This window comes from Rhodnius prolixus, unplaced genomic scaffold (genome assembly GCF_049639745.1).
Source record: "Rhodnius prolixus isolate KJV_2025 unplaced genomic scaffold, Rpr scaffold_6, whole genome shotgun sequence".
Lineage (NCBI taxonomy): Eukaryota > Metazoa > Arthropoda > Insecta > Hemiptera > Reduviidae > Rhodnius > Rhodnius prolixus.
Window position 1 is genome coordinate 27,826,694 of NW_027411634.1, and position 26,735 is coordinate 27,853,428.

Here is a 26,735-nt window from a genome sequence, read left to right on the forward strand (position 1 = left end):
TTGTATCTCCACCTTGTCAAGGTCTGTGTTTTATGTTTTGTTTTTTTTAAAAAAAAGATCAATTCTTCCCCTGCTATTGCTATCTTTCCACTTACTTACACATCTTGTTCAAGATAATTGATCATACATCAGCTTTTTATAATCTGCAGAATTACACACAAAATAACAATATAATAATTGATTATACCAAGTAAAGTGAGGAATCAAAACAGAATATATATATTTTTTAACAAATATATTTTGAGAAAGGTTCATAAAACTTCCACTGAGTTCACCACAAGCCAAGTCTCATAAGTATCAGCGTCATGCCCTCTGAAGGGTAAAATTAATCATGCATTTTTATTTTCTTTTAGTTCTAATCAGTGGAAATATTACAATCTTAATAATCTTTTCGAAAATGACTTCACTACAAATAACTTGACTTGACTTTTTAATCTTTTATTTTAAACTGGAGCACTGACTTGCCGATTATGTTGAATTGAAGTTTCAAGAGCGTTTGGTGTCCACTTATTGATGGACTGGTCGGTGCATTGGCCAGTTTAATAGTGTTTCATAAGTTTTCTGCACTAAAGATTCTAATGAAATAAAAGGCAGTGCAACATTGTGTAAGTTGTATACCTTATTTGTTTATGCAGCGAAACAAAATTAATTGCACACGAGTGCAACATCAACCAACTTCTTTATTACCCACTTTCTTCACAACTCATGATAATTTACAAAAGTTCGTACAATATTAAATTTAGATTTATAAAATAATAGATTTTTCCATTATTATAATTTAGAGCTTAGATCAGCTTTAGAGCTAATTAGATCAGTATGATTATTATTTTTTTTAAAGAATATTATAACTGTACAGGTAGTTCAAACAAGTGTACAAATGTACATAAATTATATGCGTTGGCTTGGTGCCAACACTGGGGCTTGATTTCGTGTACGACGGCCACCATCCAGTGATGTCAGCCGTAATAGGCCCTTAAGGAGTGCCTCTGACTCTCTGGAGAGTAGACGTCAGACATTCAGATGGTCGCTCGGCCAGCGGCGCCTCTGAGTTGAGGTTTAGAGGGTTATATATGGTAAGTGGGTTTTTAAGTTAGAGGATAGTTTAGAATAAAATTTCAAGTCGAAATTTGACTTTGACGGAAACGAAGGGAATTTTTTAGTAGTTATGGATGGTGAAGGTTTAAAATGTAAATAAAGAGCATTAACTATGGTACGGTAAGAGTTTGGATTATAAGAATTGTTGGTAAGTATAATTATTAAATATAAAAATTAGAATATTAAAATATAACAAATTAAATAAGAGTTATTTAAAATATAAAAAGTATTAAGTTCTCAAAATTAACTGAACTAAGACAGAATTAAAGTTCAGAGGAGATTTGACATAGTTTACTTATGAAACACCAGAGAGCTTCTCTGAGTGACGAACGACGTAAAACTGACCATGGGGACAGATGGCGGAAGGCTGACCCAGTTGCTAGGGTACATCCTTAAAATACCTTCTTTTTTTTGCAACGTATCAAGAGAATATGCTAGCAACTGTAGTTGTAAACCTACCCTTTTTGACGTCATCTCTTGCCTTTCTTGCTTTAAATCTGGCTTAAAAGGCAATTTTCTATGTTTATAAAACAACATTTCTTATATTTATACATTCGGTTAATTATCTTATTGATTCACTTATTGATAGGCAACCGGAACAATGCCTTGTGTTCCACTGATTACTGTTTTATCAAATTGAGTTTGTGACCAGTGTATGCTGTTAATGAGTTAACTAAAAAAAACAACAAGTTGCAGAGTTCTGTTCTTGCATCTATCCTAACGTCCGAAATCCGCACTTCAAAACTGGGACTTCAACAAAGTGTATCTTAGGTTCTTTTTTTTTTCTTTTATTTTTAACAACAGGCATTTTATTTACCCACTTTGTAAAATAATAGTGACGTACACTTCAACGAAGTAAACGAAAATAGTTGGCTCTAATAGAAATATTCTGTTGTACACTCAGAGAATAACATTTATCTAACAGCTTGACATGAAATATAAAAACAGCAATGGGTCAGTTTATTACCTAATGGGAAATATTTGTGAGAGTTATTTTTTGTTCAAACTCTCTTGGGTCCATCTGTAGAAGCCAGTGTTATATTTGAGTTACATCTTCAAGATTGGTTATTGTTGATCAACAATATAAATGATTTCAACAGAGTTTTATTTTCCGCAGAGAATGTCAGCGTCTTCTTCATTTTTATCAAATTAATCGCAGTTTTAATTAACTGTGTTTACCATAATTTAATTGGTTAGCAGTCATAATTACTTTTAATGGAAACACTCTTTTTAAGTAGGCTTAACCTTATATAAGTTTAATTTATATTTATAAATTATTTTCTTTTAAGGAAGGGCTCCTGTTTAAACTTTCTTTCTATTATAATAAGATAGAAGCATTTTTTTAAACTCTTCCAGGTGATCCGGGGTATCACTATTAAAAACCAAAGAAGAAAATAAGATCTGTATAGGAGACAGATAATTAATAAAATAAAAAATTCGGAATGTTAAATATTGAACTGAGAAAAACATTTCTTTTCAGTCTCTGCCAGAAGAATAAAAAAAAAAGTTAATACAGAATGAAAACTGTAACGAAGAATAGCTGTACACGGGCTATAGAGAAACTCTCTCAAGGGAGAGAATCGAACAGTGGGGTTCTACTTCTTCAATAAGAGGTTGGAACTATCAGACATCCAGAGCACGTATCCACTCTGGGGTATTTCTGATTTTGTTTTCTGAAAGATCATCTAGCCCATACCCCCGGCTCATCGCTTACCTCACATCCTCTATTGACTTTTTTTCCATCCTCTTAGCTTTATGAATATCACACCAATACTAACACTTTTACCAAGAGGGTTTCCGTTCTTTTCTTTTATGTGTATGGTGGTATGAAAACATACCTTTTCACACAATTCTCTAGAATTAGCTCACTTTCAACTGAAATAACATTAGCAGAAAGAAGATGAAAAAGTTGAAAGAAAGAGAGTTGGGGGGGATAATAGAATTTGTAGATGAAAAGAGAGATAAGTTATGAATGAACAGGATGACGAATGAAGATGGAGCATTGGAAATGTGTGTGACTGAGGAATGGAAAATGTTGAGCTTAACTAAATTGTACTAGACCGACTTTGTACTCGGCGACTTATATTATCTTGGCATTCCCTATGAAAGATAGACTCCCCATACAAGCGCACATCACTCCATTTCTTCAGCGAACAGGTTCATATATTTTTCAATCTCACTGGGTTACAGATATAACATGTCTGGTAAAAAAAAAAAGAATATTTTTTTTTACATTTTCAATTCTCACTTTCTACTCATCCCATCTTCAATTATTTTTCGTCTCAGATTCTTACTTCCTTTCAGTTTCCACCTAAACAGTTAATAATACCTCCATTGTCAGAATTTCTACTCAGCTGGTAGAATATTATAACAATATTATATTTTTACGAGATTCAGTTTTCACCAATGAATATTGAATTGGAATATTGCATATTTTTGTATAGTATTCAGTTAATTCTGGAGGAAATGTTTCGATTTAATAGATGTGTTATAGCTGTTTCTATCAATTATAATATAAACAAAAAATACAGCTTCCCCAAATGAGATAGTTCTAAATATTTTTACGTTCTCTCATTTTGCTATAAAAAAAAAAAGGTTATTGTAATCGAGCAGATTTTCGATTTTACATTTCATCTTAAACCTATTTTAAGGTTTGGAAAGTATGCAAATATGGTTTTTACAAGTTAATCTCAAATAAGGTTCAATAAAATAGAAAATTTTGAAGTAGATCAAACCAGGGCATTGTTTTTCGAACTAAGTACAATTTTAAATCAAATTTAAGTACATATTATCTCTTTCCAATTTTCTGCTAATAATTTATTGCTCAAATTATAATTAGCCTCAAAGACAAATTTTGCTATATTTTTTGAAAGATATAAGAAAGTTTGTTTATTTGTTTAGTGTGTATAAACAGTTGAAATAAAAATAACAGTTTCAAAAAGAACTTGTAGCAAGTAAACTAAGATGAAAGATTTTGTTAACTTGAAATATTGTCCGTATATCAGGTCGCAGAGATGTTTCCAATTCTCTTTGTATAAAGGAAACAGTACGGTCTACGGCTTTTCCTTTTTAAATGGCTAAGAAAATAATTCTAGAGTTAAGACATCATTTTTCTTTTAGGCCAACATAAATATTCCTTTATTAAACTCAAATAAGTTCATTTAAAGCAACTCTAAGTTTTCATTTAATTTTTTCGATCTAAGAAATATTAATCAAATATTCTCATATCTCTCTTCCCGAAAACAGTTATAATTTGACTCATTTTCATCAAGATTTATTTTTTTCTTAATCAGCTCTTTCTTTTTCTTAGGCCTTATCCATTACTTTTTAACTAGCCATTATTAAAAAAAATTCTCGAGAAGGGTTTTAATAGAAATAGAAGTACATATGTTTGGCAGTTACAATGTTTCAAGGCATTGCAGGATAATTTCGGAATTCTTACAGAAAAAATTAATTAAAACCATCAAAGTCAGGATGTTTATAAAGCTTTATATAAAATCTAGATTACCATAATATACCTACTAGCTGAATTACATTTAAATAGTCTTTATATTAATTTTAAATTGAATGTAAATGAAATATCTTATGGCAAATCTCCAAATTCTTATGGCATCCAAAAAATATCCAGCATTGTACATAAATGGCAATAAATATAAATTTAACCGAAACGAAAATTGTGTATCATGTAAATTGGATGGTGCTAATCTTGTACATTTTTATTTGAATTGCCTTCCGCTAGAGACAGCTGGTTGTCTAAATGCTTAACTCATTGGGACAGATTTGTAATTCTATTAGATAAAAACTCCAAACAAAAAATAATTCCTATTTTTTATTTATTATTTTTTTTAAGCTAATCATGCGCTTTAATTAGGGCTACAATATGAAATGTATAACTGTCCTCTTTAAATATGTAAATATGTATGTAAATTAGATTATTATTATTTTTGGTTAAACAAAATGAATTAATTTTATTTATTTAAAGTTTTAGAAAAAGTTTTATTCACAGATATGTAGCCAATTAGTTGTTCTTTATTATTTTTTAAAGTATTACTCACTTAACCATTGGTTTATTTCATATTATTTTATACTTTAGTTTTTCTTGTCATTTCGGGATATGTTGATTTTATTTTTGTTGTATTAATTTTTGTTCATCATTGGACATAAGCATGGTTGTTTCCTTACAAAAAAGATGTATTTTTCTTTAGGCAATTAAATCTATTAAATAAGTAGTATTGTAGTAATTAGTATAATAATAATAAATTGGAACCCACGCACTAGACTTAAAAGACAAGCTGTGACAAAACGTGCGTAATTGCTTTACACACTACTTGGACGACGATCCAAATTGCCCATAGAACTCAAACGTTTAATATACAACTGAGTATCTGCAATTCTTGCGATATCCTCGAGCCTAATGATAAGTACCGACTATTATCTACTTGGAAGGTCTAGTCCCCAAAACTACTATAGGATGATACAAGATTGTTTGGGCTCCTTCTCACAAGAATTGCAGATACCCAGTTGGCTGCATTACCGGGAGATGCTAGAATTGTCTTGACAGTTTTTAATATCTTAATTTAATTTATTACATTAGAGTTGGTTAACTTTACATCTAGGTCCGAGATAATGCCACAGACTCTACTTGAGGTAAATTGAGTATAGGCGACTTCAGATACTGAAAGTGAGTAGCTTCCAAGACACCTTATTCGGAATTCTGACAGTTAGTATGTACTGCTTAAAAAATGCAATATGTCTATCTTTAATGCAATTTAAATACAATATTGTTCTCTTAGCTTAAAGAATCATAAAAATGTAACTGAGGGTACATTTCAATTATTATTTGAAAGTTCTACATATTTCTAAATCACGCCTATTAAGATTGACTGCGGTGGAAATTATAAAGACTCATTCGAGATTTGGTTTGACTTCGTCTTTTAGCCAAGTTAGAGATCACAAAAAACAAATGTATAAAACTTAGGGAATAGAAACGCCTGGATATAAAAAATTAAATATTTGGTTAAAACAGATAATAAACTTATGAAAAGTGTTTTTATAATTTATTATATAAAAGAGTCTACTTACTTATTGTGTAATTAGTTTTATTCAAGGCAGGGCACACCCTCCAAAATCCTATTCTAAAGGTAATTGTAGTTGGCGGTTGATTATTGGGCAGCGATACAGGCTCTCTAGTGTACAACCAGACGTTCGACACAAAACCCGTGACTAATGCTGTTAACGACACCAGGCCGACTCCGACCGCAAGACCGGAGCTGCAGACGCCTCTCATGCACATGGCACTCCTTTCGCGTCACATGATATCCATCTACCTGTAACAGAATTTGGCAGCAATTACCCTTCAAGGCAATAAAATTTTTTGTTTATAACAAATATCAAAAAGGCGATCATGCGCTGTTGTTAAATAATAGGGTCTCAAACGCAACTTTTTCTTTCTACATTTCTCAAACCCTTAACTTATTTATTTTTTCAAACTCCAAATTTTGAAAATAGCCTGGACGGAGATAAAAAGTTGTTCATAGGCTATGAGTAATCAATTTGAACACTGTAAGGTACGTGTTGGATTTGGGAAAAAAGGATATAACGGTTATTAGTGGATGATAACTGGATATGTTTCTGTAATTTGGTCACCAGTATACTTTCGGAAGGGAGACCAACGATCATCTGAGAAAATGAGGTACTGGAGACCTTGAATTCATTATTTAGTACAGCATCCTCGCTTCTTGAAGCCGAACGATGTTGACACTGCCAGGTTTTGAGGCAGGACCTAGGTCAATTAAAGGTAAGTCCTATTCTTTGATATCACATTGAGACTGGCAACTTCAGAACACTTTAAGGGACTTTATTTCCCACTAAGTTTGGGATTACGAGCCGCTGGAGGCTCAGGTATCTCGTGATTAATTAAATACCTCATATACAATAATAATACATATAACAATAATAATAATAATATCAGAATCTGAGTGGGTACTAGAAGATAACTCTTCAGAATCTAACAAAAACTCCATACCTTCTTTAAAGATAACAATCCGAACAAATCATACAATAACCTTAAGGGGAGATACAACCTATCATGCAACAGATATGCTCTTCCAACTATCCTTCTCCTCAATCTAAAGCAGATGAAGGAATGTTCCTCATCTGTCTCCAATTCTTCAATGCAATGTTCCAAGGAGCTGTTTAAATGCCTTCCTACTTGTAGCTTCTTCTTATTTAATTGGTAAAATGTGAATAGCAAAGTAAGAGCTTCCGCCACCCTGTCTACCATAGCTGATTTGGTAGATGGACGTTCAGCTCCGCCATGAAAAAAAGGAAAGATGCTTCGTTCAATATGTTCCTAACTCATTTTATTTACAAAATTTTTAAGGATATGAGAGTTATTGTTTTACCGGTTTTTTGCATTAACTGTAAAGTTAATTGAAATTTTAATTGGAACATTAAATTTATAATTTATCATTATTTCAGAAATAGTAGGTTTTAATTCTATTATCTGGAAAGATACGAGATTATAATTTTACTAATGCATACAATCCCCATCACAAACTAAATTACGATTTGAGAGATATGTAATAATAGGATTATCCTCTAAAGGCAAGCGTATGCAATCGTACACCATAGCTTTAATTAATTTGTAGTAAATAACGCTTTGTGGTAAGAGATTAATAATTTATTTTGAACAAAATCATTATGTATGCAATAATTGACATATTTGTTTGAGTTTCCCAAGTTTGATTTTAATTTTAACATCAAAATAATTAATCTATAGAGCTTAATTAGTTGCATTTTACTATTAATAGAAAATTGCCAAAATAATTTAAAATACTATAAGTTGTTATCCTGTATATTGCTTTATTTTGTAATTATTCATCTATGTATTTGAAGCTTGCAGTTAGATTGAACTTGTTAACAATTAATTACTGCTTTTGATTGGATCTAGTCTATTATTATAATTAAGTTAATTTGCTTTAGTATAATTCTATATATTAAGTGATTATCAGTTATTTATACAGCACATCTCAGCAGTAAAATCGGGATTATTTGCCTAGGCATTTTTTATTATTTATCACTTCGTTTCGCAAACAATAATTCTATTAAAGTGGTACAAGAGGAAGGCTTCCAAGATTTTTATTTTTAAAAAAAGTGAAAAGAAGTTCCATTAATAAGTAGCGGATTTGATTATTTAGGCTTCACAGAAACATTCCGAATCCATATTATTTACAAATAATAGCATAATTTTTACCAAGTCACATTGTTTATTAGACACAGAGTGTCCAGAAAAAAAAATATATATAATTACAAAATTAAGCCGTATCTAGCGGACCTGTTCAGACATTCTTGGATCATTTAATGAGGTTTTAGACCGAATAATGTGGATATGGCTGGGTGCCCTATTTTCAAGCACCTTGCACATCACATCTTTGTAGCTATCAAGCGTTTAAATTTTATCTTATAAGTTGAGCGGCCTACATGTTGATACTTTTTTTTTGTGGCGGATACCATTTATAAGAATAGGTATCTTCCAATCTAACAATTTTGTATTATGACTGAAATTTACTCGGCGCATACATAGTTATCAGTTGAGAAGTCACAAATTACAAGCTGGTAAGTCAATTTTCAAATGATAATATATCGTCACTAAAACAAACAAAAATAATTTGTTCCAGAAATTTATAATTAGTAAAAGTGATGATTTGTTACATAACCAAACAGCGATGCTAGTTATTGTAAATAGATGAGCGAATAGTAAAAAAATTTGGAACCAAATTTGCAATTGTTGAGCGGTTGTCTTAAAATTTGAAATGTTTAATAAGTGTTAAAGCTGTATTTTGTTCTGAAATTACTACAAGTTAAAGTTGAATTGATTTTAAGTTTCATTCTGTTGTTGGTTGGCCAAGTAAACATGGTGTAAAATAAACACTAAGTATTATACCGAGCTTTGATAACAGCCATAACGCTGACGTCTAATAAATTGGGCTTTCGCAATGTTTTACATTTGTGCCCGTATATTTCTGTGGCCAGCATAATTTATTGAACTTAACATGGTGGGGTTTAATCAATTTAATGAAGACAATATATTTACTTACATGAGTGTAGATAAGACGAAAATTTAATGCCAAAACTCTGCAATCCTAAAAGATTTACTGTGCAATATGCAATGTAAATTCATTTTTAAATTATTGATAAAATCACGTGCAACGTAAAATGCATTTATGTAGTGGCTATGAACGCCGCGGAATAGAAAGTGGCAGACTGCCAGTTCCTGTACTGCGAGAACATATGTAAGTTTTTATTAGTTAAAAAAAGTTTTAATTGTAAACTGTGGGCTTCTAACCCAACAGGCATCCACCCAAAAGGTTCAAAACATTACCACTGTGTTTAAGATTAATTTTTCGCCCCTTCATCCTAAGGGTTGTGACGAAACAAGAGGAAACGGTCTCTAACATTCTGTTTCAACGATTCACTTACTGGAGTCTGTATACGGAGAAGATTTTTTTTCATCCTAAGTTTATTCACAAACTTACATTCCAATAAAAGATTCAATCAATGAGTATGTGAGGAAAGTGAAGCGTGAAGTGCAAGCAGCGGAGGATGGCAAGTAAGCAATGCACAGCACTCTCTACGAGATATTGGTCAGTCTCCAAGGATATACTGAGCCACTGGCTGTCCAGGCCTTCGTGCTTGTGAGAAGCTATACGGCAAAAAAAAGTAGAGCAATCGCCTATTTTTACAAGCGTAGCTTAAATCAATCTACCAATTAGGTGACGTGGACGGGAGCGTAACCACTTACTTTACTACCAAAATTTTATCTAAAATCCATCATTTAATCCAATTTATCATTTCATAACTCCACAGTTAACGCTCCTTTCTACAACTCCGATCAAACGATTCACAGAGACAAGTAGCTTAAACCCATTTCTCAGAAAATTCCATCTTAAGTTACCACCTCATTAGAATCCAGTGACACAACACATCCATCTTGCCAAACACTTCCAGATAACACACTCAGACGACTATGAAGTTAGTGACCTCGCGATCTCCTCTCAATAAATAGTGAAGTGATGTTGGGGCGGTAACTTCTCCACTCTGAGTATGCGGTGACAGTACAATTACCCTTCTTGCTTACACAATAATGTCTACTGATTACAATTAAATAAACAGTTTAAGCAAAAAAAAAAAATCTAACGAATAAAGACAAAAACCTAGCTCTAATTTGTTAATTAAGTCCATTACAGTGCACAATATAACATCAGTAGTGTATACACTGCAAGTGATCGTTTTTATTCAATATTATTACGCCGTTTTTATTCAGTCTAGAGTGCATTGAATATAAAAAGATGAAAGTATTCTCAGTTTGTTTGATATAAGTTGTCAGTTACATAGCATGATGGCCACGTCATACGCAACATGTTTTCTATAAATAACCACTATTTATTGACACTTCTCTCTTAACTCATTTTTTACCTAAACACAAAATATTGTTCACACAAACAAATTGTTTGTAAAAATATTCATATATGTTTTACTTTCACAATGATGGCTACATTATATGTACGATGTAGTACTTTTGATACCAATCAGGTAGTTAGACTTTAAACTGTTCTTTGATTGTTAGCTATTGTTTGAAATTTGAGTTATCTTAATGTGTAAACTCCAGTTTTAGCTGCTGGATTGTTTCCAGTGGGTTATTGTTATAATAACTAACCAACAAACAAAGCGTTATTGCTAACAAACTTTGGAGAATGAGAAAGCAAGTATGTAGTTCAGTTCGTAACATGTCATTTCACTTACAGATCTAGCATCCAACTTTACATTTCATTCTGCCTGTAAACTACATAAATACCCTCTTCTTGCTATAAATTTCATAGTCAATAGTTACTTTGATAAAAGCCGCTGGTCTGGCTAAACAAATTTAATTTAATAATGTAAAACAGTTAAACTAAAACTATAGCTCAACAAGCCGTGAAAAACGAATTATAAATTGACCGACTGGAATTTTAGGAATCATCAAAATCAACCTCTACTGATTTTAATTCTCTGTTTCAGATTTTAAAGCTTTGCTAATGAAAGAATTCGAACATAGAACAGATTTTGTCACGGTAAGTGTATCCATCAGCTAAACTAATGAACCACAAAAACATTCTTACACAAATGGGCAGAATTCTCGGCAAGGCATCTAAATTACGTTGACATATTCCAGCAATCTATCACGAGTGATAGATTTCACTGCAACTCTGGAATTTTATAATTCCCAACTTAGACACAAATTAGACATGCTACGATATCTAGAAGAGAGGACGCTATCTCCATTAAAGTGATCACTTAAGAAAAAAAAATGTGAGTAGGTTGAAAATAAGGATATATCCAGGTTTGAAACAGTGATAAAGCTTAAATCCGAAGCAAACGCAAAAGATAGCAATGAATTAAAAAGTTTCAAAGAAAGAAATCAAAGTTACTGAAAAAATAAACCATGAAAATAAATTCAAAGATGAAAAATGGACTCCAAGATGTAAAAAGTGCAGTAACGGAGGAAAATTTGTTAAAAGCAGTCCGCGAATTAGGTGGCAAAAGGAGTGCAGAAGAAGAAGAATATGATGAAAAATTCGGAGTCTGAAATTAAAAGAATTGGAAAAAGATGAAATTGAAGAGATTGAGGAGATGGTAACAAATTTGAAAAAGAGACAGAAAAAATGAAACAGACGAAGGTATTATCAAGCCCATACCTTTTGAAAGCGCAAAGAGATTAGGTGATACTTGGAATTAGGTTTGATGATAATTGATGCATGAACGACTGGTCTGCTGAATCCAAAAAGGCAGAACTAAAATTTCAAGCCCAGTTAAAAATTACATATATGTATAAAGTATTGATTGTGTACCATATTATTAAATAATTATACAAATTTATTTTACGGAAGAATTGTTTACTTTTAAAATATTTTTATTATAACTTATCTATAATAATCTATTATACACAATAAATTATAATTATTATTATTATATGCTACATATTGTGGAATTATGTTAATTTTTAATTATATTGTTCAGTAAGTAAGATTATTAAACTTGGTTGAAATCAATTCAAGGATATCAACATTAAAATAAAACAGAAATAATGGAAAGATAAACTATTTAAGTATATAACAATAGATGCCGAAAAAATATGGAAGACAAAGTAAAGTGCAAACTAGAATAGAAAAGATATCCTACTAATAGATAAAAGGCCTCAGAAGCAAATCTTCCTTTTTACTTTTAGCTCCAGTCCAGCTAACAAAATACTGTGATCAAACGATTCTTTTTTCCCACGATAGTCTTTTTGAGATGGGTAAGTGGGCGGAAATAGAGTCCATTGGAGTTTGAAAATAATTGAATCTGAAAGATGAAAAGGAAGTTAAAGCACTCTCTTTCTAAAAAGGTACCTTTTATTTTATAGTGGTAGAATTAATAATTGCTGCAGATTCTTATTTAAGAAATACAAAATAATTCACTACTAAAAGTAAACAAAAGTTCAAAAACTTTAATAACCAACAGTAATTAATTAGTGGCGACTAATGTCCAATTGATAGGAAAGGATGTTCAAATATCATAAATTCTTTTACTTAAATATATACTTATCTCTTTATTTTTTATTAAGGTAATTTTCGTCAACATCTGATGCTAATGGCATCCAAAACACTTTTCAGTATTTTGTCGGCCTTCAAATATTGTTCTTTCGGTAAAGACAACTCTGGTCACTTAAAAACCGCCTAATCACTTCTTAAATCTTTTAATGTTTATCAATTCCACCTAAGTATTTGTCTTTTTTATTTCCTTTGCTTTATTTTACTTCTTGTTTGATCATCTCCAGCATTAAGCTGGAACCATTTCATAGTCTACAGAAAACATACTCAATTTATTGTCTTGGTAACAAAAATATTGTCTGCAGATTGAGAACAAAAAGAGTAGACAAAACATTGTTTTCCGATCTTTGTTATCTATAACAGATTAATTATTACTTCTATATTTAATGGTTGCTTCTATATACTCGTATAATGGAGGCATCGATTTTTTTTGTCCAATATCTTGTTAATAACAAAAACCCAACCCAACTTTTACTCGAAAAAAGTCCATTTTATTTTAGATCATCGTCGAGGTTTTACGTTTTCCTTCCATAACCAAATTATTCTCTCTTTTTTCAACAAGGTAAAAGAAAAAAGCCACCCCAACGACAATATTGATCATATTTATTTTGCTATAAAAGTTCAAAGGACCACTTTTTTCCTATCCTTTTTTACTTCGAGTACATTTTTCTTTTAATTTTTTCCAAATAGATGAAGTTTTTTTTTAACGTTAAAGAAATTTCAACAATTCCGGCATTCCTGAGCATTTTCGTTATAAGATATCACTTTTCAGCAGCTACTTTTTTTCTTTCTTTAACCAATATTATTTAAAAGCTTTTCTCTTGTAAATCAGCAAGCCGTTCAGCTTTCATTTTTATATGTATATATGTTGCTTTTTTAACTCTTTCTGACGTAACCACTCAAAGGAACATTACCACAGACCCCTTCTTTTTTTTTTTTTAAACGTCAAGTTCGAATTTTTAAGAAAATTCGCACAGAAAGCTGAAAGAGATTCTAAAAAAAAGCTTTCTTCGATTACTTGTAGCATTGGAAACTTTTTTTGGGGTAGAGTATTACTTTAAAGAGGTCAATTGACCAGTAGCTTGAAAATAAAAAATTTACAATTTTCCAAATTCATTAAATTTTCAAACAGGTGTTTAGTAATTTCTCATTATTACATTAATCTTGTAAAAAGTATAATTTAATAAAATAAATTTAATAGATTTATAATTAAGCGCAGTATTAATAAGGGCAATTTAAAATTTAATATTATATGTTACCAATAGATTGTAATTATGTAAAATTAGAATCGGTAACCTAAGAGAATCTATTATATACTGATCTCAAATCACGGCGTTGTCACTAATTATAGATATATAGATGTTAGAATAGATGAATATAAAATAGATGAATATAGAACAGATGAATATAAATATAGATGAATATATTTTTGAAAATACTCCTAAAATTTAATTAAATGCAATGACTAATAGAAAACTTACTAAAATAACAGGTGCAACTTATCAACTGAAATATTACTTACTATAGAAACAATTTAAATGCAATAATCATTCATCAGTATATTACGTAATTGTGTCATACTTTATTTCTTCAAAATATCATTTTATTTTATGTTAAGGGTTTGATTTTGAATTTAAGTCAACCCCATCGTAAGACAGCCTACTCATTTGTCGAAAGAAAGGCAATGATTTTAGTTTTACTTATAAATGCTTGTAATTTTCATATCTTTAATCAATCTTCTTTATTCACTTTAAGTTAGAGAAACGAGGTAACCGACAATTAAGGACTATTCAATTCTGTCGCTTCCCTGCCACTGTCTTTTATGAGGTTCTTGACTAAAGCATGAACTAGAACTTAGGATGGAAGATTTGCGAGGAATCGGTCAAATAAAACTACTCGCCTCTTTGCCAACGTTTCGACAAATATATTGTTCTCTTCAGAACCTAGATATTATAAATACAAAACAATTTACAGAGTCAGTAACATAGAAAAAAACAGTAAAAATCAGTAATACAAAAATAAACAGTAAAATACAATAAATTCTTTATAATTATTGAAACTTACGTGGGCTATGCGGGTTGGTTGAGTTTCAGAAACTAAGAGCCAGAAATGGAAATGCACGTATATAGCGGGACTTACACTGGAATTTTGGTAATTACAATTGGACAGATACAATAGACTAATTACAACAAAAGAGTAAATACAATAAATATTGGGAAATTTCTTTAAACAACAAAAACCGTTAAGAACAAAACACAGGAGAAACGAAATAACCCTTATGCACTAAATAACAAATAACCAAAAGATTTGAAGTAAATTTTAAAAAACCCAGCAATAATCAGGCACAAAATTTGGATATATATTTATTTTTTAATGATAAAATTGTAGCAGTTGGCCAAATTCGACGTGTCGTTACTGTTACTGACTCTATAAATTGTTTTGAATTTGTAATATCCAGGCCCTGAAGAGGACAATATATTTGTCGAAACGTTGGCAAAGAGACGTGTTGTTTTATTTGACCGATTCCTCGCAAATCTTCCATCCTAAGTTTAACAATTTACGGTCACGAAACCTATATATTCATTAACTAGAACTCTTATTTTGTTATCGAAGCACACCCCGAAAATGAACTATCACATTTTTAAATGATAGACAAATTTATACAGGGCGGCCCTAGTAGGAACTGATCACCTGTAAAAAGTTAGTCGTTTTCAAGAATTAGTTGTTTTAACAATCATCTACAGCAACACATGAAATTACTCATTAAATGAATAACAGATGCATACTGTTTCTAAGGTAGTTCCTTTAATGGTCCCATTGAACCAAGGATTTCTGTACATTCTCTGGACTGGACTGGGACATCCCTAGACTATAAATACGGTCATTGTTATTAACTTAGTCATGGAGGAAATGTAATTAATGATCATGGACCACAATTATCTGGGGCCAGCCCAAGTTTGGTCGTCTGCAAACTATCTGCAACACACTCACACATTTAAATTGGGAACTAAAAGTGGTGAACCTCCCAGCAATGCTCATTGTCTAGTAATGTTATCGTTCTATATTACCAAACTAGATTTAACTGTAATTTGTTATGTACGCATGCTTTGCTCAGCAATTATAAATAAGGTAAATAAATTGAATTTAAAGTATATATAATTTTAAATGTATATTTATATATTTGTGGCCTTTTGTAAACGAAATTTTGTATGTTTTATCACATTTAAAGATTTATTTGAATTTATTCATTTCTGGCTAGAGAATTAGTAAGTCTGTTCGTTGTATTTTTAGGTCTTGGAAACAGCCATTCTCTTATTTCACAGCTCTGCGATAAGGGTCGGTGACAGGAAAGGAATCTTATGGAGGGAAAAAGTAATAAAGAAGCCACCCCCTCTAAAACATATAACTCTAGGCCAGTGGTCACCGAATAGTTTTTATCACTTTAAAAATGGCCAAAAACCTTACTGACTTCTTCAGAATTAATTTTAAGTGGTTTATTTTTTGTGAAAGCAAGAGAAGAAAATCTTAGGTGAGTACAAAATGAAGTAATATCTTTTTCTTAACACAATTTAAGAAAATATATGTACTGGAAAATAAGCACTTTGTTTTAAAAAGACTTTTGAATTAAAATTAGTCTCCTCTTTACTAAAAAACCAAAAGCACATTCGTCGTAATAAAATATACACAGCTAATGACCTATTGTCAAAGCTTGTCCAGAGACTCCACTTAATCAATGAGAAAAAAGATTCAATCTAACTGCAAAACTGCTCTATTATTTACTCTCTCTTTCTTGGCTAATGAGTTAGTTACAATTTTCTGTCCAACATTGTTTTCTAAGTAAGATCCCAAATATTCTATTTATTTGTTTACTTATTATTATGAAATACTCAGTAGTCTAGCCATCTAGACTAGTGTAAACACATGTAAAGATACAGAAAAATAAAAAGGTGAAGAAAATAAATAATCTCTTAAAAAAAACTGAATTAAAAGTAAATATTCCCAGTAAACTATCAAAGGGCCCGAGCAACAGACCTTTGATAAAATATAGGTAACACCTACTCGGTACTCCGTAATAATTAAAAAAGCTATTACAAGGGATAACCCTTAAAATATCTTCGAATTTCAATTTTCTTGTTTATTGAACTTAAATAAACTAATTAAGTACAAATAAAAATATGGTCTTACTATGAAAATAACACTTTTCTCTTTTTTTAAAAAAAGTCCTTGTGGTAAAGGAATTTCCTTGGATGAGCAAGGGACCGTTAATTGACAATCTTTTGTTTTTCCCATTAAGAAAAACAAACATTGGATACCATCTTATTTTCCAATTTTTTCCTAAATATTACGCTATCAACTATAATTATTTTGATGATTTCATCTCGAAAATTAATAGGATTTTGGAAGACGCTTATTCTGAAGCCTTTTTTTAAGTTAAATTTTTACTTTTTTAACCAATTCAACATTAGCAGAAAGTTAAAATTCGTTATTTAATTTAGATGCAATCAGAGAAGGGAAGTCTTATAATCAAATGTGTTTACGTAGAGCTGAAAATAGTGGGATTCTTAAAAAAAGTTATCACTTTTACACAGGGCCGGATTTAGATGAAAAGAGGCTCTCGGCTATTCCACTTATGAGGCCCTTTCACCTCCCACTTTTAAGTTTGTAAATTACACGAGAGATAATAAAATACATCACTACTGAGATATATAATATATCAATGAAACATGTTGTTTCAGAGCTTAGTAGCATAAGGCACGTCAATATTTGCCATAGAAAACGTATGAACTGAACTTTGGTGCAATTAAGTATATATGTACAAACGAACAGTCCCAATGAGCCGAACGCGTTGATCTTAACTACTACATTTTTATGTTTGTTTTATAGTCATATGAGTAGCGTTTCTCCTTATTTTCAGTTCAGTGTTTTAGTGTTCACTGTTTTTGGAATAGTGTAATTTTAATTTTGCTAACAATTTGAATGTAGGCCCCTCTTGATCTTGAGGCCCTAGGCTGAAGCCTAGTTAGCCTATAGGTAAATCCGGCCCTGCTTTTACAAAACAAAATCAGCAAGAATGATAAAGAAAAAACCATCCACATAGATTTGATGTTTATAAGCACATATTTACACTCAATAAGTGTAAAATAGATTCTTTTAAAATCGTTAAATATTAATTAAAGTTTTTTAAATTCATAATTATTAAGAAAAATTTAGTAATAATATAAATAAAATATTATTGAAATGAACAAAAGAAATGTTTTCTGTGTTTGGTGAAAAAAATAAAAATAAAAGGGATTGTATGGATGGACACCGTTATTTCAAATGCAGGCATTAAATAAATTGTGCACGTGCGATACCCCTTTACACGCATGTCCTACGTGTTTTGTTTAAGCCTTGTTCTGTGCACAATTAAACATCCGAAATAAAGGGAAAAGCAATTAAAATTAGAGTGAAGAGAAAATAGAATCATAACTAAACTGGACGTTAATTTGTAGGGAATTTATGCCATTTAAAAACCTTTGATCACCTACTAGTGTGCTTACATTCATGAAAAGCTTGTTTAACAAGTCATTTGCTGAGTTTTTTTGTGTTAACAATTTTATTACTGTTACCATTATTATTCTCCGTATTTGCTGTTTATTGTATCTACTGGATAGAATATACAAAGTAAGGCTTGTATACTGAACGCATTTCCAGATTGCGTGAATTACATTGTATGAGCTAGGAAATTTCTCCAAATGGTTCTGGTCATTGTCTCAAAAACTCTGCCTAAGATCGCTCAGAATTCCTTGAGCCATCCAAGAATCATACGATCGCACATATCTGTATAACAGAAAAAGCGAGCTCAATGCTCTATTCTCGCTTTATACATCGCATTTGTTAAAGCTCATCTTAGAAGAGACGGCTGTGTTAGAATGCTTTTCTTTTCTGTACAAAAAGTTAAATTCCAAAAATGTTTTTGTTGCATCACAATTTTTGGAAATAAAAAAAGAAATAACATTTAATCTGTCCATACAAATCAAACTTAACAACAAATCAATCTCATCAGTTTTAAACTTCAGTCTCTAGTATCCGTTTATCATCTTCACTATTGAACGAAAGATTCTTGTTACATTAATCCTAGTCCACAAGACCATGTGCGTTATCTTGGACTTTACTTAGAACAGCGACTTAAAAGAGAACCAGAATTCCCATTAAACTTATTGAATTTAACAATAGATTCGAATTGCTATCTACACGACAATTGCTCTAAACTAAATGTACAGAATAAAACTCGATAGTATATTACTTTTTGCACTTAATGATTATCTAAAAGATCAAACCTAAAAAGAATACGAACTCAGAATCCTTTTATGTTAATAACGTAACTATTTATATGGATCTCAAAATTCCTTTTGTTTTTTAAGTTTCCAAATCTTGCTTTACCATTAAAACTTTCCTTTACACCCAAATCTTCTGTCAGCAAAAACTTTTCACGGTTACATATTCATACAATCCTCCATATCGGCTGAGATACTGTAAGCTTTGCGAGCAGTAGATTCCCATTTAATTTAAAACAAGTGCTAACACTGAATAACGATTATACATTATTTTGTAAATTATAATAAGCTTCTTTACAATTTATTTTAAATACAACATTATATTCTGAGTTATTTTCACTTAACTTTGCAGAATATTGTCACTTACTATTGTTAGAATCAGAATAAGAGAATGACTTGCGTTTCTCATTAAATTTTTTATTATTTTTGTTTTGGGGACGCATTATCAGGCTGAAATTCGATAATTAAGAGCAATGTTCCTCGTGTACTAAGTGCCTTGTTAACCAGTTTAGTGTTAACTTAAGTCTGACATTTTCACCTTTTCGTCTAACATCATAAACTAAGTTAAAGGTGCAAGGGGTGACCTCGTACAATCTCAGAATGCAACAATACGGGGGCAAGAACGATACTTACAAACACAGAAATTGTGACTGTTTTTCTTAATTTCCTTTTTTGTCGTTAAAAACTTGAAGAATAATGTTTTTTAAACCATCATTCAAAAAAGAAAAAGGAACCCTTTCAAGAATCAACTCTTAGACTTCCCTCACTTTACATCCATTAAAAAATAACCTTCTCTTGTTTTTTTTTTATTTCTTTATGAAGATGAACAACTTAAAAGAAGAAATAGTTGGTTGGAAAACCACCAAAGAAGTTCTCATATACATAATGTCCTGCTTCTGTTCTTTCCATTCTCTATGGCGAGAGTAGGCAAAAAGAAAACGAGAGAAAGAGGCCAAAGGAAAAAGAAGTAGAGGATGTCCCTTACCACCACTTCCATCGCAGCAGTAAATTCATCACACACACCACGATGAAGGAAAACCTCTCTCAGTTTTACAACAATTTGTAGCTCGTTGAAAGGACATCGTCAACTTTTTCTCTTCTTTTTTTTTTCCTTTCTCTTTTTCTTTTTAATACGAAAAATGTAGTGAAGAGGGTAGTCTGTGGAGGTCGGAAGAGATTTGAGCGAGGGTGACGAGTAGAGGGATGCTAGGTAATTAGCAGAGTAAAACCTTAGCCTTAGTATGGGAGGCCATAGACGCTCTTTGCTGCTTGCCTGCCATCCCTTGGTGAAGATTTATCTGCAACCCTGTAACTTTAGTTCCGCCCTTTTGTGTTACATCGTGTTCCTGACCGTGCTAACACTTTTTTCACCTTGTTTTCCTAAGCTTTAATTATATTTCAGGAGTAAAAAAATTAAAATAAAATAAATTTACATTTTTCAAAATTAAGAAAAATAGATTTACAAATCATGCATGAGATTACTTCGGGGACATGTGGATTTAACAGTTCCATTCGAGGTCATTTTGAAAGTTTTAAAGTAATCTTCCAGTTAAGAAAAAGATCCAAAATGTAACTAACGTAATCTCAGACAGGTACAGCATTACAGGAGTAATGCGTGGTTTTGTGTATAGAAGTTTTCAAAACTACATGCAAAACTGTATAAATATGGGAGTAGTTTATTTGTTGAACTACTCTTTTGACGCTTCTAATCGATGACCCTTGATCAAAATGGATCTTAAAATTAATATGAATTAAAACCCCGCATTGTATCCTACTATTAAATACACACGTCCTTTTATTGTTACAAAAATTGATTTTATTTTTAAAATGAACGTAAGTGTAGGTAATCACTCCACGATAAAAGATTTGCACTGTTATACTCAAAACAATTTTGCAATTGGGCAAAATACTGCAATAAATGGAAAATTAATTATGAAAAACTGAACCAAAACCTAAAAATAAATAGATTCCTCGGACTATCTTATACCTTGGCTTAACAAAAAATTACAATACTAAGAATATAATATTGAAAAAATGGTTGGCCACGTTTCTTGTTTTTATTACGCGATTGAAAATGGCCATATAAGAAATCTTCTCCTTTAAAGAATCCTAATTAGATCCATGTTACGCTTTCACATCCTTTTTGCAATGCTTTTGCTCCATGAGCTTTAACAGTAAATAACAATAACGTTTTTAGGACCTCCGAAAGAATGAAAACCAATTCCTGCAACTATTCTCTCCAATCTGATTTAAATCTGATCTCTGTGATATAAAATCAGCCATCTTCATGAATGTTCTTCATTAAACCCAGGATCTTCCTTCATTCACTGCTGCCTATTGAAACCAAATTTCCATTTACTGCAGTGTGTGAATCCATGCTGTCGCGAAATAGACGCCACTAATATTGCGTTGCAAACTACAGCTACTTGAAGCTGCAGGTTCTTTCTGCTACTAAACCGCTTGACTCATCTCTTATATATTCGTAAATATGTACAATTTGTTCTACGTAGTAAATACATATATTGTCATGTAAATATTTATGAACAAAGCTTACTAGTTAGGGACCTAAACTTAAAAATTATGCAAGAAGTTGTAGTTAATTATTATTTTGACAAACTATTTTACGTTTTATATTATATTTCTCGTTGCTAAATAATTTCTATTTTGAGCTTAATTTGATATATTCAGGGTGACCAAAGTTATATGCTCCACCCACTTTTTTTTTAAATGGCGGGAAATTTCGAAAAAATAAAAAACACGTATTTAATCATTTTTAGTCTAGTTTATTTTCAGTGATTGCCTCATTTTTTTAAACCCCTGTATCTAGAGATACAGCATCCAACTTTTGTTTTTCAAATGGAACGTTATATTTTTTGTTGCATATTTTTATAGTATTTGAGCTCCTAAAAAAACAAAAAAAAATTTTTTGAAATCGGTTAGGTTTTTCAAAAGTTATGGTAATTTAAAATATGAAAAACAAAGTTCAGTTTACTGTCAAAATTACGTTATTTTTTTTAAAGAATCTATTCAAACTAGGCACAATCAACAGATAGGCAAGCCAAAACTCCTGGACTCCCACGCTTTGCTTTTAGCAGCACTTGTGGTGGCGAAGTCAAGATCTTGGCAGGCTAGTGAGTTATTCGACGTTTAGGTTGTTTTTTGTACAAACGTTTGGTGTGGAGTTTTAGGAAATCACCTAATTGGCCCATACTTCTACAGAGAGAACTTAACTGGTGAAAGGTTTCTAACTTTTTTTTAAGAGACATTTTGCCAGTTCTGCTTGAAGATATTCATCTACAACGTCGGCTAGATATGTATATCAACAAGATGGTTGCCCCGAGAGTGGTTCGAGGTTACCTGGACAGAAATTTCCATGAAAAGTGCTTAGGGGCTCATTGTCCCATCCAATGGCCACCTCGATCTCCGGACTTAAACCAAATGGACCATTTTTTGTGGGGATACCTAAAACAATAAAGTGTAAAGTATCCTTAATCCTGTGGCTTCAGTCGATGATCTGAAACGTCAAATAACTCTAGCCTACCTAGATCTTGACTTCGCCACCATAAGTGCTGCTAAAAGCAAAGTGTAGGAGTCCAGAGTTTTGGCTTGCCAATCCGTTGATTGTGCCCAGTTTGAACAGATTCTTTAAAAAAAATAACGTAATTTTGACAGTAAACTGAAATTTGTTTTTCATATTTTAAATTATCATAACTTTTGAAAAACCTAACCGATTTCAAAAAAAATTTTTTTGTTGTTTTTAGAAGCTCAAATACTACAAAAATATGCAACAAAAAATATAACGTTCCATTTGAAAAACAAAAGTTGGATGTTGTATCTCGAGATACAAGGGTTTTAAAAAATGGGTCAATCACTGAAAATAAACTAGACTAAAAATGATTAAATACGTGTTTTTTATTTTTTCGAAATTTCCCGCCGTTTAAAAAAAAAGTGGGTGGAGCATATAACTCTGGTCACCCTGTATATATATAAAAAAAAAATGGATATAAACAAAAGTACCGTCACCAAAGAATTTCATAGCTTTTTTTTCTTACTAAATTATGTCAAATTCAACTCAACATTTTTACATTTACTATCAAAATAAAATGAAGCCTGCCACTTTCATTTTAATCATTACACCAAAAAATTGCCATGGATGGAGATGACCAATACGAGTTCTTTTCTTAAATATTTAAACTAAACTTCATTATTACTATTATTAACTTTATTATTAGTAATTTACCTATTTTTAACTTAAATTAAATTCTAACGCTTACACAGTAAATCGAACCCATTACCACAATAAATCGCAGCTTTGCTTTTCCTGTGACTCTCAGCCAATGTGATGCCTTAATTACAATTACATTCTTGTCAAGCTCAAATACGCTTGAATAAATTTATATACACTTAAAATGAAACGAGTATAATGGCTAAATTTAAAAGAGTTTTTCCCAAAGGCTTTCTTTCTAGGTTACAAATCATCTAAGGCAGTCAATTTTTATGATATCAATGTTCTTTCGGTATTAAATTGTTTTTTTAATTTAATACTGAATAAGAAAACAGCAATAAATCTAAATTATTAGAATTATAGAGGTTCCATTATGCTTTTTACTCAAAAAATTAAGAGCAACTAGGTAAACAAAAAGTTTGCGGAAAATTTGCCCATCAGAACTGTGAATAATGCAGCATTAATGACCAGCTATAATTAGTTTGGCAGTACTTTCAGTACGAATTTCTATTTCCTATTTACAAAATAAAGTAAATAAAATGAGCTGGGATATTTATAATTAATTAGAGCAAGTGAAGGGAAACTTTTATAATGCTCGTAGAGTGTTCAAAATGAAAAGTTTAATGTTCCTAATATCACAGAAGTTTTGTTCATTCAGTTTGTCTTAATTTTTATTTGTTTATTTTTTAACCAAATTTTACTTTATTTTAATATTATTGAGAGAGAAGTATCCTTTTTACAAGACTTTTCTGTTAAATTTGGGTCAGCTTAATGAACACAATTACATGTCATTTTGAAGTAACTCCCACTGGGCATCCAATCTTAGTACTTCATTACAGTTACGACTAGTTATTGTATTGTGGTTTCTATGAAGCTACGCAATTGGCTAGGCAAATTTTAGACGGTCAGCAAACAACTCTATCTCTAATTGATTCTTCATTTTCTGTTTTCTTTCCACTGTTTGGTAAATATTTCTTCATAATTTTCATCAACCAAGCATCAAGTTAGATTAGATGACCTGTAGACACATTTGGCCATAAGGTTTTGTTGGCAAGTTAGGGGGGGCCAGTTTCAAACTGTCATTTCACCAAATAGAGAAAATATTTTATTAAAATGATTATAAATTATTTATTACCAAATCTGAGAAATCTTTGGCAAACTTAAGTAGTTATCCTCCCTTGTAACCTAATATTTCTACCATAATGGTAAGTGAAGTCTGTAATCAATGTATGTATCTTTTTATAAAAACAAACAGAATAATTGACTTTACTTTGTTTATCTATTTGTTTTTATATTAAGGTAATGATAAAATAACAAACAGCGAACTGCGTTGACATCATGATGGATGATTTGTTTGGGATTCTGAAGCAAGGGCCACTAAGCCTGCTGGAAGCCACTTAACTGCGCCGACTACCTAAGTAGATTCCTATTTCATATTCGTCTGACAGTTTTCTCTCCTTCCATTGTGTTTGATAAATGCTGTATTAGAAATTGCTTATTTACAGTTTTTTTTTTTTTTTAAATCATCAGTTGATAATGATTGAAGGAAAAGATATTACAATCTATTGTAAATGAAAATCAATGCTCACAAAATGGAGTTTACATATTTCCTTAAAATTGTCTGATCTTTTTTGACCTTTTTTAACTTATTATTCCGCAAACATTTTTGTTAGACAAAACCGGATAGATACTTATGGTTTACAATTCATTAAACCTACTATACCCATTGATTTCTATTAGTAGTCATAGTTTTTTAGGAAAATAATTTAATAATATTCTTGCTTTTCAATTTTAGCAAAGTTTATCCAATTTTTTGTAGACCAGCAAATACAATTCTATATTTCTATGATCGCTTTTTGAGTATTCTTGGCGCTGAAAAATATGTTCGAGAGGCTGATAGTTTACAGAACCATGATGAGATTAATTGAAACATACGCCACTGTCACATGGGTGTTCCCAAAAGATGGTGATGAAGGAATGCTGAACGTTAGGAAGTGACACAACCGCAGAAAAAGTCTTTGACTCGTTAAGGGATACAGGATAAGCAAAAATGAGGATTTGAAGGAATTAAAAGAAGGCACCAAGAGCCAGATTTGGTAGCCAGGATAAAAAAAGGAAGGTCGAGATGATGATTAAGGTGTAAAGATGATGGCATCGTCTCTAAATAATAAAAGGACCAATAAAGGGAAGACCATGAAAGAAAAAGAGTCTTCAAACACTTTTATTTGTATTGAAACTCACAACTATGCTGGTTTCGAGGTTTGTCCAGAAAGGTTCTGGAATCTTAAGAAAAGTAACATAGAAATCAATTTTAAGACCCATAGTAAACTTAACTGCATCACGTTGTAAAATGAAAGAAACTATACAGATTTTGTCAAAAACATATGGTGAAAAATGTTCCAATCATAGCTTTTAACTTAAAACTAAGAGCTTTTAATAAATACATTTCTCTTGTGTAAAAATTTCCAAATAAAAAAAAATTAAACGAAGCGTTGAGAAATATATAAAGAATGAAGCATACTTTAAACCATTAGATGCGAATATTAGCTATTTACGTCATTATTCTTATCTCTACTTTTTGTTATTCATTTCAAGTGGCCGTATATTTAAATAATCTGAGAGCAAATTCCAGTATTAAAGAAACAGTACTGAGGCGATTTGGTCTAGATGAAGAGGCTCAGAGACCACGCGTAGATGAGGGTCAAATTTAGATATTAATATGTACTTCGCAAGTTCTGTGCTACTCTGTTAATAGACTCCCATGTTGTTTTAGATTAGACTAATATAATAATTTTAAACTAGTTTTCATTATTTGTCGCTAGATATTATGGTATAAGTTTACTTTTTAAAGATTGGATAATTTAAGGCGTGGCCGCAATAGCATGGATTGCTGGTCAGCGCATAGAATTGTGTAAGATATCAGCCATCACTACTTCTTGTCGTTAGTTAAACTAGCTGATTGGCTTCCATTCCTGTTACTCCATCTATTTTAATTAACAATCTTGTAATTTTAGTTCATTGAGTAACACTAAAGTTTAATTAGCTATTTAATTTAAGTAAATTGCATGGTGAATAAACATTCGCCCAACTGCTGCTGATTAGATTGACAATTAGCGCGTAAAGCAATTAATATATCTACTGAAAACAACATTTCTAATATACAATCAACATTTCAATGCGAGAATGAAGCCTGCCATATGTTAATTATGCCCATTACAATCGTATCTAATTTGCTGTATATAATGCAATGGTTGTTCGCGTCCAACATAATATTAATATCATGATTATTTACCCTCTTTTAGGGCAAACATTTTATCCTTGTAATTTTATCTTAAAATACAATACAAATAAATTAAAAAGATTTGATGTGGCCACGATCTCTTAAACGATCCTACAGTTTCAAACATATATCAATCTATTCAAACTCCAAAATCATAAAACACATTTATTACTGACACTGTTTACTTA

At 31.2% G+C, this 26,735-nt stretch overlaps 1 protein-coding gene and 1 long non-coding RNA gene across 3 annotated transcripts in view; one reads left to right on the forward strand and one right to left on the reverse strand.

Moving 5' to 3' along the window:
* The window catches only part of LOC141460118 (voltage-dependent calcium channel gamma-5 subunit-like), a 434,126-nt gene that overhangs the window by 366,607 nt on the left and 40,784 nt on the right, over positions 1–26,735 (reverse strand). For both annotated transcript variants that reach the window (XM_074139806.1, XM_074139807.1), the window contains exon 2: positions 6,178–6,422. In XM_074139806.1, coding sequence (XP_073995907.1) covers positions 6,178–6,388 — 211 coding nt within the window. In that variant the 5' untranslated portion in view covers positions 6,389–6,422. The remainder of the gene's footprint in view (positions 1–6,177; positions 6,423–26,735) is intronic.
* On the forward strand, positions 16,033–25,345 carry LOC141460036 (uncharacterized). The gene is made up of 2 exons (XR_012461689.1): positions 16,033–16,254; positions 25,087–25,345. It is a non-coding gene; the product is annotated as an uncharacterized lncRNA (long non-coding RNA).